Raw genomic sequence first — 16,764 nt, 5'->3', positions numbered from 1 at the left:
CAGACATTGTGTTTTTAATGTCTGCCAGCAGCATCAAGTGTTTAGGATTTGTTGGGCCACTGTCCCTAAACTTGAGCTCATTCCAAAACACTGCTGCCCTATGACTGAACTCACGCCGAGTCCCACGTATCGTCTCTACTCACATCGGCTCTTGATTCAGCGAGGCTTCCATTTTATAATTCTCACCCTTGCTCTGAAAGTACCCCAAAACCATTTGTGTCCTTCTCTCCACAACCTCCCAGCCCAACAGCCCTCCACAACTTCTGAGCTCATCTGTTCTGTCTCTTGAGCCTCCTTGACTTTCATCATAGAGTCATATAACTCTACAGTGTGGAAGCAGACCATTCAGCCATCTAGGTCCACACCAACCCTCTGAGGAGCATCCCACCCAGACCCATGCCCTCAATCCTATCCCTGTAGCCTTGCATTTCCCATAGCCAATCCACCTAACCCACACATCTATGGGTTATTCAGTCCACCATCGGTGGCAGCCTCCTTTCGCTATTGAAGCCGCAATCTCTCCCCTTTTTCTCTCTCTTCTTCCTTTTAACATTCCTTTCAAGTATGGAGTTAACTGTTTTTAATATCTCCTTACACAGTTCGACACTGGTGAAGTGTCGTTTCACTGTTTGAATGGTGCTGTCTATTTCCAAGTTATCGTTTTTGTGAAAGTTACAGGTGGGATCCGTAGCTCAATATCCCTGAGGGGTTGTTCATGTTACCCTAGGCCCAACCGTCTTCAGCTGCTTCATCAGTGACCTTCACTGCATCAGAAGGTCAGAAGCGGGGATGTTTGCCGATGACTGCACACCATTCAGATACTGAAGCAGGTTGTGTCCAAGGAGAGCAAAGTCTGCGCAATATCCAGCCTTGGGCTGACAAGTGGCAAGTAGTATTCGTTCCACACAAATTCTGTGTAATGACTATCTCCAACAAGAGAGAATCTTACCTTGTCCCTTGAAAAAGTTCAAAAGTCAAGAAAGTGCCTCTGCTCAAAAGTAGAACCTACATTAGGAATCACTTTACAATGATGTGTAAATGAAGAAAGGGTGATGTGAGAACAAATCTTTACACACAGTGGGTATTTAGGGTATGAAAATGTGGTGGAGGCAGGTGCAAATGAGCCATTCAAGAGGTCAAAGGATGATTATTTAGAAAGAAGTGGTGTTCAGAGAGAGAGGGGAAAAGGCGGAAGATTGGCGCTAGGTGATAGAACGGTGCAGACACACTGGGCTGAATGTCCTCGTTCTCTAACAATTCCGCGATTATCTGTGAAAGCCAATAGTGGTCTCCAGGCCATTAAAGTGATATAATTATCCTCAATTTAATCCAAGTTCTTCGTCGGCCTCGGAAAGTAACATTTCTTGGTGATTAATTTAATATCACATCGATCCAAAATTTACCCACCAACTAACATCACTAAATTAAACAACCGGGTAATTATCGCGCTGTTGTTTGTAGGAGATTGCGATGTGCCAACTTTTCGCTTTCTTTCTCACGTTCAGGCAAGTGTTACACTTCTGAAATGCCTGAGTTCGATGGAATTATTGAGCGTGTTATACCAAGACCCATCTCTGTCCTATCATTGAGGTGACACCTTCAGCAGAGGTAAGGTCGAACAGTGACTGGCCAAGTGCTCTTAGTGTTGCAACAGGGGTCAAGGATCACGTTCGGATAGTGATTTCAGTCAGCTTCCACTTCCGTTGTCATGTCCATCCTCCAGGGGTTTTCCACGGGTCCGCTTTAAATAGAGAGCCCGGTCCCGACTGCGAGGAGAAGCAGCCCAGGAGCTGAAGCAGTCAGGCCGGGCTGCACTGAGCGCATCGGCTTTTGGCAAGCAGCCGACAGACACCAGCAGCCAGCGCTTGCCTGTCGCTGCCGAGATGAGAGGAATGCTGGAGGAAAGGCGGAGCGCTGCGAAAAGCTGCCAGATTTGCAAAGTTCTTTCTGTTATCGTCGTGCTGAGCTTGGTGGCTTTCATTTCGTACCTGCTCCTCTCTCAGCTGGGAGTTTTCCCACCAAAACAGGTAGGTCACTTGAGCTTCAAAAGACGAGGCTGTTTCAGGATTTGACAGCTCCCATTGCTCTCTGTCTTTTATTCATTCCCTTCTGCCCTGTTGTGTTTTATTCTTGTTTGAAGATGTGGGGAGGAAAAATGGTACAATAGCGTTGTTGTCACTGGGTTAATAATCTCTAAGGCCAGGCTGACGTTCTGGGGACACTGGTTCAAATCACACTCGGACAGCTGGTTTTCTGGTGGCACAGTGGCTCAGTGGTTAGCACAGCTGTCTCACACCTCGTTCAACCCCACCACTGGGCTGTGGTGTGTGCAGTTTGCACATTCTCACCGTGTCTGTGTGGGTTTCCAGGCGGTGTTCGGGTTTTCTCTCACAGGCGTGCAGGTTAGGTGGATTGGCCATGCAAAATTATCCATCAGGTGCAGGCCAGTTGGGTTAGTCATAAGACATGCAGCAATTGGGTTGGTACAGATTTGATGGGCTGAACGTCCTGCTTCGACACTAAAGGGATTCTATGATTTATTGCCCTGTGTTAATAATGAGGTGTAAACAACCAGGAGCCCACTTCAGAGAAAACATGTCTTGCTGACAAGTTTCTATTCCTTAATCACATCTCCAGACTTGTCTGTGTGCACAATGTTTATTTACTGGATGATGCATTACTTAATGGAAATCGGTCTGACTGTAAAAGATAAACATGTTCTTGCCTTGTTATTTTATTATAAAACCATTCTGACCAGAGTTGTGTTTTTCCCATTTTGGCATAGATCCTGACTCTGTGAGATAGTATGAACAGAGTGATAGTGAATAAGCTGCTGATTTTAGAGAGAATACTATGAATGTAAAAGCAAATCCCAGCATGGGAGGCCACTTGGCCCTTCATGCCCGTGCCAGCTGAACCCTCCAAGCACTGGTCCTTCAGAATGCAACACTTTGAGTGCATGCTCAAATGATTTCTGTCTCTGCTACTCAGTCAGGTAGTGAGTACCTCCTGAAAACTCTCCTCTGACACTTACACAATGTCAAAACCTAAACCTTTCACAGGAGAGGCAGATAATAGATAAAAAGATAGACAGACAGTTATTCAAAGAGACAGAAAGAAGGACAGGCAGATAGATAAACCAAACGAGAGAGAGAGAGAAAGGCAAAGATTAGAAATAGAATTGAATTTTTGTTGTCATGTGTACTCAAGTACAGATGTTCACAAGTACAGTGAGGAGTGTGCAATGTTGCCATTCGAATAATAAAGGTACCTAAGTACAAAATCTAAGATACAAAATAGAAAAATAAAGAAGTGAAGAAACAAAGAAACAAAGTTAAAAAGAAACAAACGTTACAGTCATGTTAGTATAAAGTAGAAAAATTAAGAAATAGAGAGATAAATTGGTAGATATATAAATAGATATGTAGAGAGACAGAGAGACACTTAGATATACAGATGTTAGATGGATAAATAGACAGACAGGCACACAGTTAGATAGATAGACTGATAGATAGACAGACACAGATAGTCTAATAGGTAGACAGACAAACACTTGGACCCACAGGCAGATAGACAGATAGACATATAGGCAGATAGACTGACAGGTAGTCAGACAGACAGACATCTTTCCTATAATGTAGATCCCAGAACTACACACAATGCTGTTGCCGAATTTTTATACAGCTCCATCATCTCTGAAGGAGGTTATGTTTGGGCTTTTCTGTTTGGTACATGATGTGAGCTGTTTAGCATTTTACTGAAGTGAAAAAGTATGAGGTGGAATCACTAGCAAATTCCTCCCTGACCAGCAGTAGTCAGCAGGTCATTAATGGCTAGCAGCAAGCGTGTCGATGAGACTCAGTGTATGTAACCCTATATTACGGCTCCGTAATGGCTCAGTGAGCCAGCCAGAAAATCCACACCTTGCCAATGAGAAGTGGGGAGGCTGGGGGATTGGTTAGTTCAGTTGGTTAGCCGATTGGATTAGGGTGAACAAAAGCCATACTGGCTGTGGTAGTTCACAGAGGCCATTCATTCCCACCTTGCCCCATCCTTACCTAGTGAATGTAACATAGAGGAGCAGACATAAACCATTCAATCCATCAAGTTGTCTATACCATTTGAAATTAATCTGATAATCCTCATCCCCATCATCCTGCCTTATCACGTGGCTTTTGATTCCCTTACTAATTTGAAATCCACCAATCTCACCCATGAATATCATAAATGATACAATCTTTGCAGCCCTCTGCAGTAATGAATTGTATGGATTTACAATATCCTGAGTAAAAATAAAAATAATCCTACTCATCTCTTGCTCAGCTCTGGTTTTCGACTCTCCCATAATGAAAATTAACCTCTCATCACCTATTCTGTGAAGCCCCCTTTGAATCTCGTATGTTTCAATAAGGTAACCCCACACTCTTCTAAATTCCAATGAGTACAGGCCTAACTGACTCAACATATCCTCATGAAACAGTTAAGACTTCTCATAAGACTGGTCCACACCCAGAAATGAGCTAATGGACCCTCTCTGGACTGCCTCCAATGCCAATATATCTGGTAGTGGTGGTCACTGGTGGAGTAACTCAGAACCCCGGGTTAATGTTCTGGGGATCTGGGCTTGCACTTCACCATGTCCGATGGTGAAATTTGAATTCTGTCAGGGTATGGGAATGTAAAGCTGGAATTGTGGTGGAAGTAGGTTCAACTGAAGAATTCAAGAGGAGAGTGAATAGAAATGGTTTCCAAGAGGCAAGGGAGAGGGCAATGATTGGCACTTGGAAATGGTACTGGTTTAAATACAATAAGCAGATTGGACTCTTTCCGTACCATAACAATTCTGTGATCGCTCCTTAGATAAAGCTGATCACTGTATTGTGGATGATCAGTCATAACCATAATGAATGGTGGTGCTGGCTCAAAGGGCTGAATAGCCTACTCCAGCACCCATTGTCTATTGTCTATTGTCTATTGTATTCTAGGTGGGGTCTGACTAGTACTGAATATAATTTCAGCAAGACTTCCCTGTTTTTATACAAGTTTTCACCATTCTTTCCCAGGACAAGGATACAAGGAACCAGGCTTGGAAAAATATTTCTAATTTACACAGCATTAGAACAAGGTCCTAATTGGTTGCACTGAAGATGTAGCAGAAAGAGTTAACTATCCGTAGTTATAAGACCAGGCAGGTAGATTCCAATTTGTCAGAGCATTGTCACACAGAATGTAGCAAGGCTTGGCAGTCTGTGTCACCCCTTTCCCAATGGAAATAGTGCAGTGTATGTATGAAGCATCATGCCTGCATAAACATGGCCATGTGTGCAAATGTATGACGCTTCATGCACGTGCATCACACTTTGAGCCGGGCTGATAAATGCAAATTAATTTCTGGCGTACATCTTAACACAGTCTGGATTAATCATTGAATATCATCCAGCTGCAGTGGCACACATCTTTTATTAGGTATGATGTTCGATTGAGCTTAATCATCATACTGGTCACTGGGAATGGTCAATGGCGTGTGTTGCTTGACAGGGCTCCCAGTTGTCAGCACATAGCTCCTTGCGCATGACCCTCTGTGACTAGCTGTCACAGCAGCAGCTGGCACTAAGGGTTAGACACACGTAATAGCCATTGGAAAGCATTGGATAAAGCTCTTGTAAATAAAATTGCCATTAAAATAGAAGCTGGAGTACCATCTATCCAGAGTTTAGGGCATGTTTAATACACAGCAGATTACAAAAACATTGACTCAACATCAAACAGCCTCTTTATATATATCACCAATATTTGAGTCATGTAGTAATGGTAATCCATAGGACAGAAAAATGTCCTTTTGTTTCCTGTTGAGCCTGCACTGGTCGAAAACAACCCCTAACTATTCCTAGAGAGGTAGCAAGAACTGCCAAAGCCAGAGAATCTGAGATAACATGGTGTAGAGCCGAATGAATACTTTTTATCCCTAACTATTCCTATCCCATTTTCCAGCATTTTGCTCATATTCTTGTATTCCTTGGCATCCAAAGTGCACATCTAAATTCTTCAGAAACCTGATGAGGTTCTTGCCTCTCCCACCCTTTCAGTCAGTGAGTTCCAGATTTCCTCTACTTTCGGGGTGGAAAGTCTTTTCCTCACATCCCCTCTAAACCTCCTGCCCCTTACCTTAACTCTTTGTCCCAGTCATTGATTGGGAGAAAAGTTTCTTTCTGTCTACACTGCCTATGCCCATCATAATTTTATTTACAACTCGATTCACAAAAAAGTTCTGAGTAAACCACACAAACATGCTGAGAATGAGTTTGGTAACGTTTTGTGTCAATAACCTTTCTCCTGGGTGTTGTGCAGGGATTTCTGTCTTTTCGATTATTCGAGTGATATTGGAGGATTGACCACCTTGGGGGCATGGAATGGCAGCCTTCCTGATGATGGGTGATGTGCCACACCCTCTGTTGAACGTCACCAGGCCCGGAGTGCCAGGAATTTAATCTGCACGAACATTCCCTGGAATGCGCACAACTTTCAAAGTCAGCCCACTCCCTGCCCACCAACCCCCACTCACTGTCTCCTTACTTCTGCACAAGAAATCACAGGTCATTGTAGGGCTAGAGGAGGTTGCCTTTGGAAATTTGAACTCCCCCAAAACTCTGCTGCCCAGGCATCAACTCACACCACTTCCTGTTCCCCCACCATCTCCCGTGTTCCCTGGACCTACCTTTGCTCCCATTCTAACAACGCCTTGATCATAAATTTGTTATATTTGTTTTCAAATTCCTCTGAGGTTGCATGTGTTCCTAGCTTTTCAGACTCCTTCAAGCCTCCAACCCCCCCCCCCCAAGGTATCTGTACTCTTTCAAATTCTAGCCTGTTACATAGCCCCAGTTAAATTTTTTCACCATTATCAGCTATACCTCAACTGCCTGAACCCCACACTGTGGAATTCCCTCTCCAAAGCTCTCCACTTCTCTCTCTGTCTGTGCCTTTAAGGTGCTCCTTAAATCCCAACGCTTTGTCTCTCCTCATATAACTCAGTGCATGATTACATAAGAACCAGGTGCAGGAGTAGGTCATTCAGCCCCTCTGCCATTCATTATGATCATGGCTGATCTCACCTCAGACTCAACTCCACTTCCCTGTCCATGCTCCCCTACCCTTCACCCTATTGCTCATTAAAACTTGATCTCCTCCTTAAATTTAATTATCTGCTGCAGTCTGGGCTAGTGAATTTTCTTTTATAGAATCCCAACAGTGTGGAAGCAGGGCCTTTGGCCCAACAAGTCCACACCGAACCACCAAGTATCCCATCCAGACCCACCCCACCTAAGCTACATGTCCCTGAATACAGACATGGGGAGAATGTGCAAGCTCCAGACAGACAGTTGCGTGAGGGTGGGATGAAACCCAGGTCCCTGGTGCTGTGAGGCAGCAGTGCCAAGCATTGTGCCACCCACTTCTGTGGATTCATGACCATTTGAGAGCAGTAAATTCTCCTCATCTCTTTTCAACCTGCTACCCCTTATAGATCATAGAACATTACAGCACAGTACAGGCCCTTCAGCCCTCGATGTTGTGCCGACCTGTCATACCGACCTCAAGCCCATCTAACCTACACTATTCCATGTAAGTCCATATGCTTATCTAATGGCGCCTTAAATGTACCCAAAGTTGGCGAATCCACTACCATTGCAGGCAAAGCATTCCATTCCCTTACTACTCTCTGAGTAAAGAAACTACCTCTGACATCTGTCCTATATCTTTCACCCATCAATTTAAAGCTATGCCCCCTCGTGCTCGCCGTCACCATCCTAGGAAAAAGGCTCTCCCTATCCACCCTATCTAACCCTCTGATTATTTTATATGTTTCAATTAAGTCACCTCTCAACCTTCTTCTCTCTAACGAAAACAGCCTCAAGTCCCTCAGCCTTTCCTCGTAAGACCTTCCCTCCATACCAGGCTACACCCTAGTAGTACCCTTTCCAAAGCTTCCACATCCTTCTTATAATGCGGTGACCAGAACTGTACACAATACTCCAAATGCGGCTGCACCTGAGTTTTGTACAGCTTCACCATAACCTCTTGGTTCCGGAACTCGATCCCTCTATTAATAAAAGCTAAAACACCGTATGCCTTCTTAACAGCCCTGTCAACCTGGGTGGCAACTTTCAAGGATCTGTGTACATGGACACCGAGATCTCTCTGCTCATCTACACTACTAAGAATCTTACCATTAGCCCTGTACTTTGCCTTCCGGTTACTTCTACCAAAGTGCATCACCTCACACTTGTCTGCATTAAACTCCATTTGCCACCTCTCAGCCCAGCTCTGCAGCTTATCTACGTCTCTCTGCAACCTGTAGCATCCTTCGTCACTATCCACAACTCCACCGACCTTAGTGTCGTCTGCAAATTTACTAACCCATCCTTCTACGCCCTCATCCAGGTCATTTATAAAAATGACAAACAGCAGTGGACCCAACACCGACCCTTGCGGTACACCACTAGTAACTGGTCTCCAGGATGAACATTTCCCATCAACTACCACACTCTGTCTTCTTTCAGCAAGCCAATTTCCGATCCAAACTGCTATGTCTCCCACAATTCCATTCCTCCGCATTTTGTACAATAGCCTATTGTGGGGAACCTTATCGAACACCTTGCTGAAGTCCATATACACCACATCAAATGGTTTACTCTCATCTACCTGTTTGGTCACCTTCTCAAAGAACTCAATAAGGTTTGTGAGGCATGACCTTCCCTTCACAAAACCGTCCTGACTATCCCTAATCAATTTATTCTTTTCTAGATGATTATAAATCCTATCTCTTATAACCTTTTCCAACACTTTACCAACAACTGAGGTAAGGCTCACTGGTCTATAATTACCAGGGTTGTCTCTACTCCCCTTCTTGAACAGAGGAACCACATTTGCTATCCTCCTGTCATCTGGCACTATTCCTGTAGACAATGACGAGTTAAAGATCAATGCCAAAGGCTCGGCAATCTCCTCCCTGGCTTCCCAGAGGATCCGAGGATATATCCCATCTGGCCAGGGACTTATCTATCTTCACCCTCTGAAGGATTTCTAATACCTCTTCCTTGTGAACCTCAATCCCACCTAGTCTAGTAGCCTGTATCTCAGTATTCTCCTCGACAACATTGTTGTTTTCTAGAGTGAATACTGTTGAAAAATATTAATTTAGCGCTTCCCCTATCTCATCTGATTCCACACACAACTTACCACTACAATCCTTGATTGGGCCTAATCTTACTTTCGTCATTCTTTTATTTCTTAAATACCTATAGAAAGCCTTAGGGTTTACCCTGATCCTATCCGCCAACAAATTCTCATGTCTCCTCCTGGCTCTTCTGAGCTCTCTCTTTAGGTCTTTCCTGGCTACCTCGTAGCCCTCAAGAGCCCTAACTGAGCCTTCACATCTCATCCTAACATAAGCCTTCTTCTTCCTCTTGACAGAGATTCCACCTCCTTCGTAAACCACGGCTCCCGCACTCTACAGCTTCCTTCCTGCCTGACAGGACACACAGGAGCTTTTCCTTGAATAAGGTCCACATTTCTAATGTGCCCATCCTCTGCAGTTTCCTTCCCCATCCTATGCTCCCTAAGTCTTGCCTAATCTCATCGTAATTGCCTTTCCCCCAGCTATAACTCTTGCCCAGTGGTATACACCCATCCCTTTCCATCACTAAAGTAAACATAACAGAATTGTGATTGCTATCACCAAAGTGCTCACCTATTTCCAAATCTAACACCTGTCCAGGCTCATTACCCAGTACCAAACCTAATGTGGCTTCGTCCCTTATCCTAAAACTATGAACTCTTATTTGAGATTGCCACAGATGAGGAAACATCCTCTCTATGTCTGCTTTGACAATCCGGTTAGCATCATATTTTCCTACATCAAACTCTTATTCTTCTAAACTCTGGAGAGTGTAAGCCTAAGCTGCTCAAGTTCTTGTCAAATGCCTTGGCACAGTTTGCAACATTGAAGGTGCTAGGTAAATGCAGGTTGCTGATGTTGTTGGGAATGGGGAAATGGTGTTGGGGGGGACAGAGGGGCGAGAGGATGTCAGAATTTGAACACACGTCTCTGTTTGTTCCTCTAGAACACAAATCTGATGAGGACAGCTGAGGCATGTCTACCAGCAAGACCTCTTCATGATGGTGGGTACTTTCCTTGCTTGACTTTGGTCATGTTCACACACTCTGTGGGCTGTCTCAGCACAATGGCAGTGAAAGAATCAGTTTGAAAGGCTGGCTTTTCTTTTCCAGAGCTCCCTCGTCTTATGAACCTGGTGGGGAAAGTTCCAGAGAAGGTCGCAGTCCATCTGGCAGGTAAGGTACTGGCTGCCTATGAGAGTTGTCCCATTTTCTTTATCCTTTCTCATGTGGCTATTGCAAGACAAGCCAGCTTTTATTGCCTATTCCTAATTAACTTTGGACTGAGTGGCCTGCCTGGCTGTGTCAGGAGGCATTTAAGAGTCAATCCATATTGGTGTAGGTCTGGAGTCGCAGAAGGGGTAACGTTGGCACATCTCCAGGAGTGAGCCTGCTGAGGCCTTTTTCACAATGTAACAGTTGATTTTGTGGTTACCCTTCCTGACAGTGGGAACAATTCTGCATTGATTGACTGATTTTAAAATTCACTGGCCACCTATGGCAGGATTGGAACCCACATTCCCAGAAGATAAGAGATAATGGGAACTGCAGATGCTGGAGAATTCCAAGATAATAAAATGTGAGGCGGGATGAACACAGCAGGCCAAGCAGCATCTCAGGAGCACAAAAGCTGACGTTTTGGGCCTAGACCCTTCATCAGAGAGGGGGATGGGGAGAGGGAACTGGAATAAATAGGGAGAGAGGGGGAGGCGGACTGAAGATGGAGAGTAAAGAAGATAGGTGGAGAGAGTATAGGTGGGGAGGTAGGGAGGGGATAGGTCAGTCCAGGGAAGACGGACAGGTCAAGGAGGTGGGATGAGGTTGGTAGGTAGATGGGGGTGCGGCTTGGGGTGGGAAGAAGGGATGGGTGAGAGGAAAAACCGGTTAGGGAGGCAGAGACAGGCTGGACTGGTTTTGGGATGCAGTGGGTGGGGGGGATGAGCTGGGCTGGTTGTGTGGTGCAGTGGGGGGAGGGGACGAACTGGGCTGGTTTAGGGATGCAGTAGGGGAAGGGGAGATTTTGAAACTGGTGAAGTCCACATTGATACCATATGGCTGCAGGGTTCCCAGGCGGAATATGAGTTGCTGTTCCTGCAACCTTCGGGTGGCATCATTGTAGCAGTGCAGGAGGCCCATGATGGACATGTCATCTAGAGAATGGGAGGGGGGGTGGAAATGGTTTGCGACTGGGAGGTGCAGTTGTTTGTTGCGAACTGAGCAGAGGTGTTCTGCAAAGCGGTCCCCAAGCCTCCGCTTGGTTTCCCCAATGTAGAGGAAGCCGCACCGGGTACAGTGGATGCAGTATACCACATTGGCAGATGTGCAGGTGAACCTCTGCTTAATGTGGAATGTCATCTTGGGGCCTGGGATAGGGGTGAGGGAGGAGGTGTGGGGACAAGTATAGCATTTCCTGCGGTTGCAGGGGAAGGTGCCGGGTGTGGTGGGGTTGGAGGGCAGTGTGGAGCGAACAAGGGAGTCACGGAGAGAGTGGTCTCTCCGGAAAGCAGACAGGGGTGGGGATGGAAAAATGTCTTGGGTGGTGGGGTCGGATTGTAAATGGCGGAAGTGTCGGAGGATGATGTGTTGTATCCGGAGGTTGGTGGGGTGGTGTGTGAGAATGAGGGGGATCCTCTTAGGGCAGTTGTGGCGGGGGCGGGGTGTGAGGGATGTGTCGCGGGAAATACGGGAGACGCGGTCAAGGGCGTTCTCGATCACTGTGGGGGGAAAGTTGCGGTCCTTAAAGAACTTGGACATCTGGGATGTGCGGGAGTGGAATGTCTTATCGTGGGAGCAGATGCGGCGGAGGCGGAGGAATTGGGAATAGGGGATGGAATTTTTGCAGGATGGTGGGTGGGATGAGCCAGTTCCCTCTCCCCATCCCCCTCTCTGATGAAGGGTCTAGGCCCGAAACGTCAGCTTTTGTGCTCCTGAGATGCTGCTTGGCCTGCTGTGTTCATCCAGCCTCACATTTTATTCCCAGAAGATAAGCCAGGTCATCTAGGTTACTGTTCCTCTAGGCCACCATCTTCATCTGGCTTGCATCTGGATTTGATCTGTCATCACTGCCAGACAGTATAGGAAAATTGGAGTCTGCCATTCAGCCGCTTGAGCCATTCAATGAGATCATCTCTGATTTGTGCCTGCCTCCATATACCTGCTTTTACCTCATATCCCTTCATATCTTTACTTAACAATAACATATCTACCTCAAAATTAAGATATCTGTCTCAAATCAACTGTCATTTGTGGAAGAGAATTCTAAACATTTAAACATAAACATAACAGTCTAAGCATAATTTTAAACATTTACCACACAAGGAGGTGATGGTCTAGTAATATTATCACTGGACTGTTAATCCAGAGCCCCGCATAACATTCTGGGAACCCAGGTTCGAGTCCTGGCCTTGCAGATAGTGGAATTTGAATTAATAAAATATCTGGAATTAAGAATTTAATGATGATCATGAATCCATTGCCAATTGTTGGGAAAAAAATCCATCTGGTTCACTAATGTCATTTAGGGAAGGAAACTGCCATCCTTACCTGGTCTGGCCTACATGTGACTCCAGACCCTCAGAAATGTGGTTGATTCTTAACTGCCCTCTGGGCAATTAGGGATGGACAAAAAATGCTGCCTGGCCAGTGACATCCTCAACGTGTTAATGAATGAAGGAAAAAAAAAATTGTATGTGTGGAAGTGCTTCCAAATATCTCTCCTGAATGGTCTGGCCCTAATGTTTTGGACTTTGACCCCTAGCTCTAAAATCCTTTTCTAGTAGAAATAGTTTATCTTTGTCTAGCCTGTCTTTCTCCGTTATTACCTTCAATCTGATCACCCTTTAACCTCCGAAATGGAACAGAAAACAGGCCTAAATTGTTCAATCTCTCCTCACAAGTTAACCTCTGAAGTCCAGGAGTGTGATAGAATGCTCCCCACTTGCCTGGGTGGGTGCAGCTCCAATGCAAGAAGCTCAACACCATCCAGGACAAAGCTGCCACTTAATTTGGACCACATTCACAAACATCCACTCCCTCTACCACCGATGCTTTCAGTAGCAGCAGTGCATACTGTCTACAAGATGCACTGCTGAAATTCACCACAGATCCTCAGACAACACCTTCCAAACCCAAACTCACTTCCATCTAGAAACACAATGGCAACTGTTACGTGGGAACACCACCAAGCCACTCACCATCCTGGCTTGCAAATATAACATAGTTCCTTCTCTGTCGCTGGGTTAAAATCTTGAAGTTCCTCTCTAAAGGAACCAACACCACATCGATTGCAGGGGTTCAAGAAGGCAGCTTGCCATCACCATCTCAAGGACAACTAGGAACAGGCAATAAATGCTGTGCCAGCCAGTGATGCCCATGTGCTACAAGTGAATAAATAAAACAGGATAAATAAAAGCTATTATTCTAGCCAGAGTTTTTGTATAACTACATAATAACCCCTCAGGATGCAGATGTTAGACTTTAACCTGGGGTAGAATGAAGGAAGCCTCAGAGCTTGAAACTCCCCACTGCTGTGGTTTACGCCTGGTTATGACTGCCTATGATTACCTGATTGGTCTATTGCCTGAAAGAAGTGCCTAAAAACAAAAGACTTAGTTGTCATCTGTTTCATTTGGTGGTGATGGTGTTCCCATGTATCTGCTGCATTTGTTCTTCCAGATGGTACAGGTTATAGATTTGGAAAGGCCTGGAGAGGGAGCAACAAGTTGTGGCAGTGCATCTTGTAGATAGTACACGCCACTGCTACTGAGCGTCGGTGGTGCAGCAAGTGGATGTTTGCGGATGTGCCGCTAACTAAGCAGGCTGCTTTGTCCTGGATGGTGTCAGGCTTTTTGAATTGGAGCTACACCCATCCAGGCAAGTGGTGGGTATTCCGTTACAGTCCTAACTTGCTCACTGTTGAATACACCACCACTGTAATTCTCTGCCTGTTTAATTGAACAATCACCACTTGTACAGGTGACATTGTCTCACCCTGGGGCCATTGACCTTCTCTGTACAGCTGTGATTGTTCCATACAGACAATGCACTCTCTGCCTGTATAGTCTCAGCCCCTGTACCAGTAAAACTCACTGTTTGTACATGGAATGCTTTCCACTTGTATCCGTGAACATGTCTTTATGTGTACAAAAGAAACACTCTCCACACGTACAGGTGAAATGGTCTCTCTATGCCCTGGTTAAACGCTCCTCACGAGCGTACATGAAACATTTCCTGCAGGTATATGTAAGAAATGTCCCTGTGATATGGGAGAAACACTCACCACATGGAGAGAAGTCACTATCATTCCCTCCACACGGTCTCTGCCTGGTCAGAAATCACACGATAGCAGGTTGTAGTCCAACAGGTTTATTTGAAAACACAAGCTTTTGGAGTGACCTGCCGAAGGGGCTGTGCGATGAAAGCTTGCATTTTCAAATAAACTTGTTGGACTGTAACCTGGTGTCATGTGATTTCTGACTTTGTCCATCCCAGTCCAGCATCTCCACATTATGTCTCTGCCTAGATACAGTTCTCTCTCTCTCACTCTCGTGCTCAGGCTCATTCTCACTCTAATTCTCTCTGACTCCTTGTGTCTTGTTTCTTATGTCTCTCTCACTCATCTCTCTCACTCTTACTGCCCCGCTCTCACCTCTCTCTCCCTCGCTGTCAGTCTCAATGTCTTGCTCACTGTCATTCTTACTCTGTCTCCCTTATTGTTTTCATTGTTGCTGTCTCTCTTGCTCTGAGCTTGTAGCATTGAACCTGTCTGTGCTTATCGAGTTGAACTTGTCTGTGCCTTTCGAGGTGTATCCCTCTCTGTGCCTGTCGAGGTGTATCCCTCTCTGTGCCTGTCGAGGTGTATCCCTCTCTGTGCCTGTCGAGGTGTATCCCTCTCTGTGCATTCCGAGGTGTATCCCTCTCTGTGCCTGTCGAGGTGTATCCCTCTCTGTGCCTGTCGAGGTGTATCCCTCTCTGTGCCTGTCGAGGTGTATCCCTCTCTGTGCCTGTCGAGGTGTATCCCTCTCTGTGCCTGTCGAGGTGTATCCCTCTCTGTGCCTGTCGAGGTGTATCCCTCTCTGTGCCTGTCGAGGTGTATCCCTCTCTGTGCCTGTCGAGGTGGAGAAGTCTCTGCCCAAGTACCGTATGTTCATTCTATAGAGGCATGGAGTATCCATCTTACTCAGGATCCTGAAGTGTGGATCTACCCATTAATGACAGGTGAAAAAGGATGGGTTCCAGAAATAAAATGACAGTAGGTTGGCCACTTACTCCCATTCACCTTGTTTTCTTTTTATTTCATCACCTCATTATGTTCTTCTGCCCCTCAGCCTCCCAAAGACAACGAGGAAAGAAAGAGGTGATCTGGCAAAGCCCAGGTGATCTTTCGAAGGGGATAGAGTTCAAGGCAAATGGCCTGGTCATCAAAATCCCTGGGAAGTACTTTGTCTACACTCAGGTGGTCTTCTATGGCAGTGGATGTCGGGGTCAGGCTGTCTACCTGAGCCATGAGCTTGCCAAGCTGTCAGCCTCCTACAGAACCAAGACCACCCTGGTCAGAGCTATGAAGACCGTCTGCCATACTTTCGGACATAAGGTCTCAACCTCCCATGGTCCTGACTCTTCAAGGGAGCCCTGGTACAAGACCATCTACCAGGGAGCCATCTTTGAGCTGGTGGAGGGTGAACAAGTCTTCTCCAGGGTCAGTGGCAATGCAGTACGTTATGTCAACACTGAAGAAGGAATGACTTACTTTGGGCTATTCGCTTTATAGACAGGCAAAAGAGCTTTCAATCCTGAATTCTGCAGCCCCTGTTGTGGGAGATGGTGATGATGATGAAATAAACTGCTACTGGGCCATGCCTGGAGAATACTATGGCGGATGGGGGAGGGAGTTTATGGACAGAGGGTGTGGACTAAGGGAGACAAGGGGTAAGTGGGCACGTGGAGTTGGCACAGTGAGCTAGCGTCAAGTGGATCAGCTCCTCATATAACTTTGTTTCTCTCTAATTTGAGACAAAAACCGAAGTTGACACTTGAAGCAAGGTGAGGCACCTTAGGAAGGAAAATCATTTGGATACCCTGCTTTCTTGCCAGCTCTGATCAAAATGATTTGTTAATCAAGCGGTGTTTTTAATTCAGGGTCAGCTCACATATTCCTCCGCAATTGGTCTTGTTTAGCTTGGGGATTCCTGAAGGATCAGTCAGTTGGAATGACTGGACAGCAGACAGGCCCTGGGGAGATCTCGGTGGTATCTAAAATTACAAAGAGATAGAGTAAATAAAGAGAAAGAGATTTTTGCAACAGATAAAGGGTGAAGATGCAGAGGACACAGCTTTGGTGGGTATTCAACAACCCAAGTATCTTCAGCTGCTCCATCAATGACCTTCCCTCCTTCATAAGGTCAGAAATGGGGATGTTTGCCAATGAGTGTACAATTTTCACAAACATTTGCAACTCTTAGGACACTGAAACAATCCATGTCCAAATGCAACACGATCTGAACAATAGCCAGGCTGGGGCTGACAAATGGCTAGTAACATTTGCGTCACAGATGACCATCACCAATAAGAGACAATCTTAACACAGTCCCT

General features: G+C 45.7%; 1 protein-coding gene across 1 annotated transcript; it reads left to right on the top strand.

Annotated features, from left to right (window-relative positions):
- Positions 1 to 799: 799 nt before the first annotated feature.
- Positions 800 to 15,943, top strand: LOC132206250 (tumor necrosis factor-like). Its single transcript, XM_059639628.1, has 5 exons — positions 800 to 889; positions 1,752 to 2,027; positions 10,122 to 10,179; positions 10,288 to 10,350; positions 15,501 to 15,943. Exons 1-5 carry the CDS (start codon positions 800 to 802, stop codon positions 15,941 to 15,943), a joined length of 930 nt encoding a protein of 309 aa, XP_059495611.1.
- Positions 15,944 to 16,764: the final 821 nt, after the last annotated feature.

Source organism: Stegostoma tigrinum, chromosome 34 (assembly GCF_030684315.1).
Source record: "Stegostoma tigrinum isolate sSteTig4 chromosome 34, sSteTig4.hap1, whole genome shotgun sequence".
NCBI classification, from domain to species: Eukaryota; Metazoa; Chordata; class Chondrichthyes; order Orectolobiformes; family Stegostomatidae; genus Stegostoma; species Stegostoma tigrinum.
This window is presented reverse-complemented; position numbering and strand designations above follow the sequence as displayed.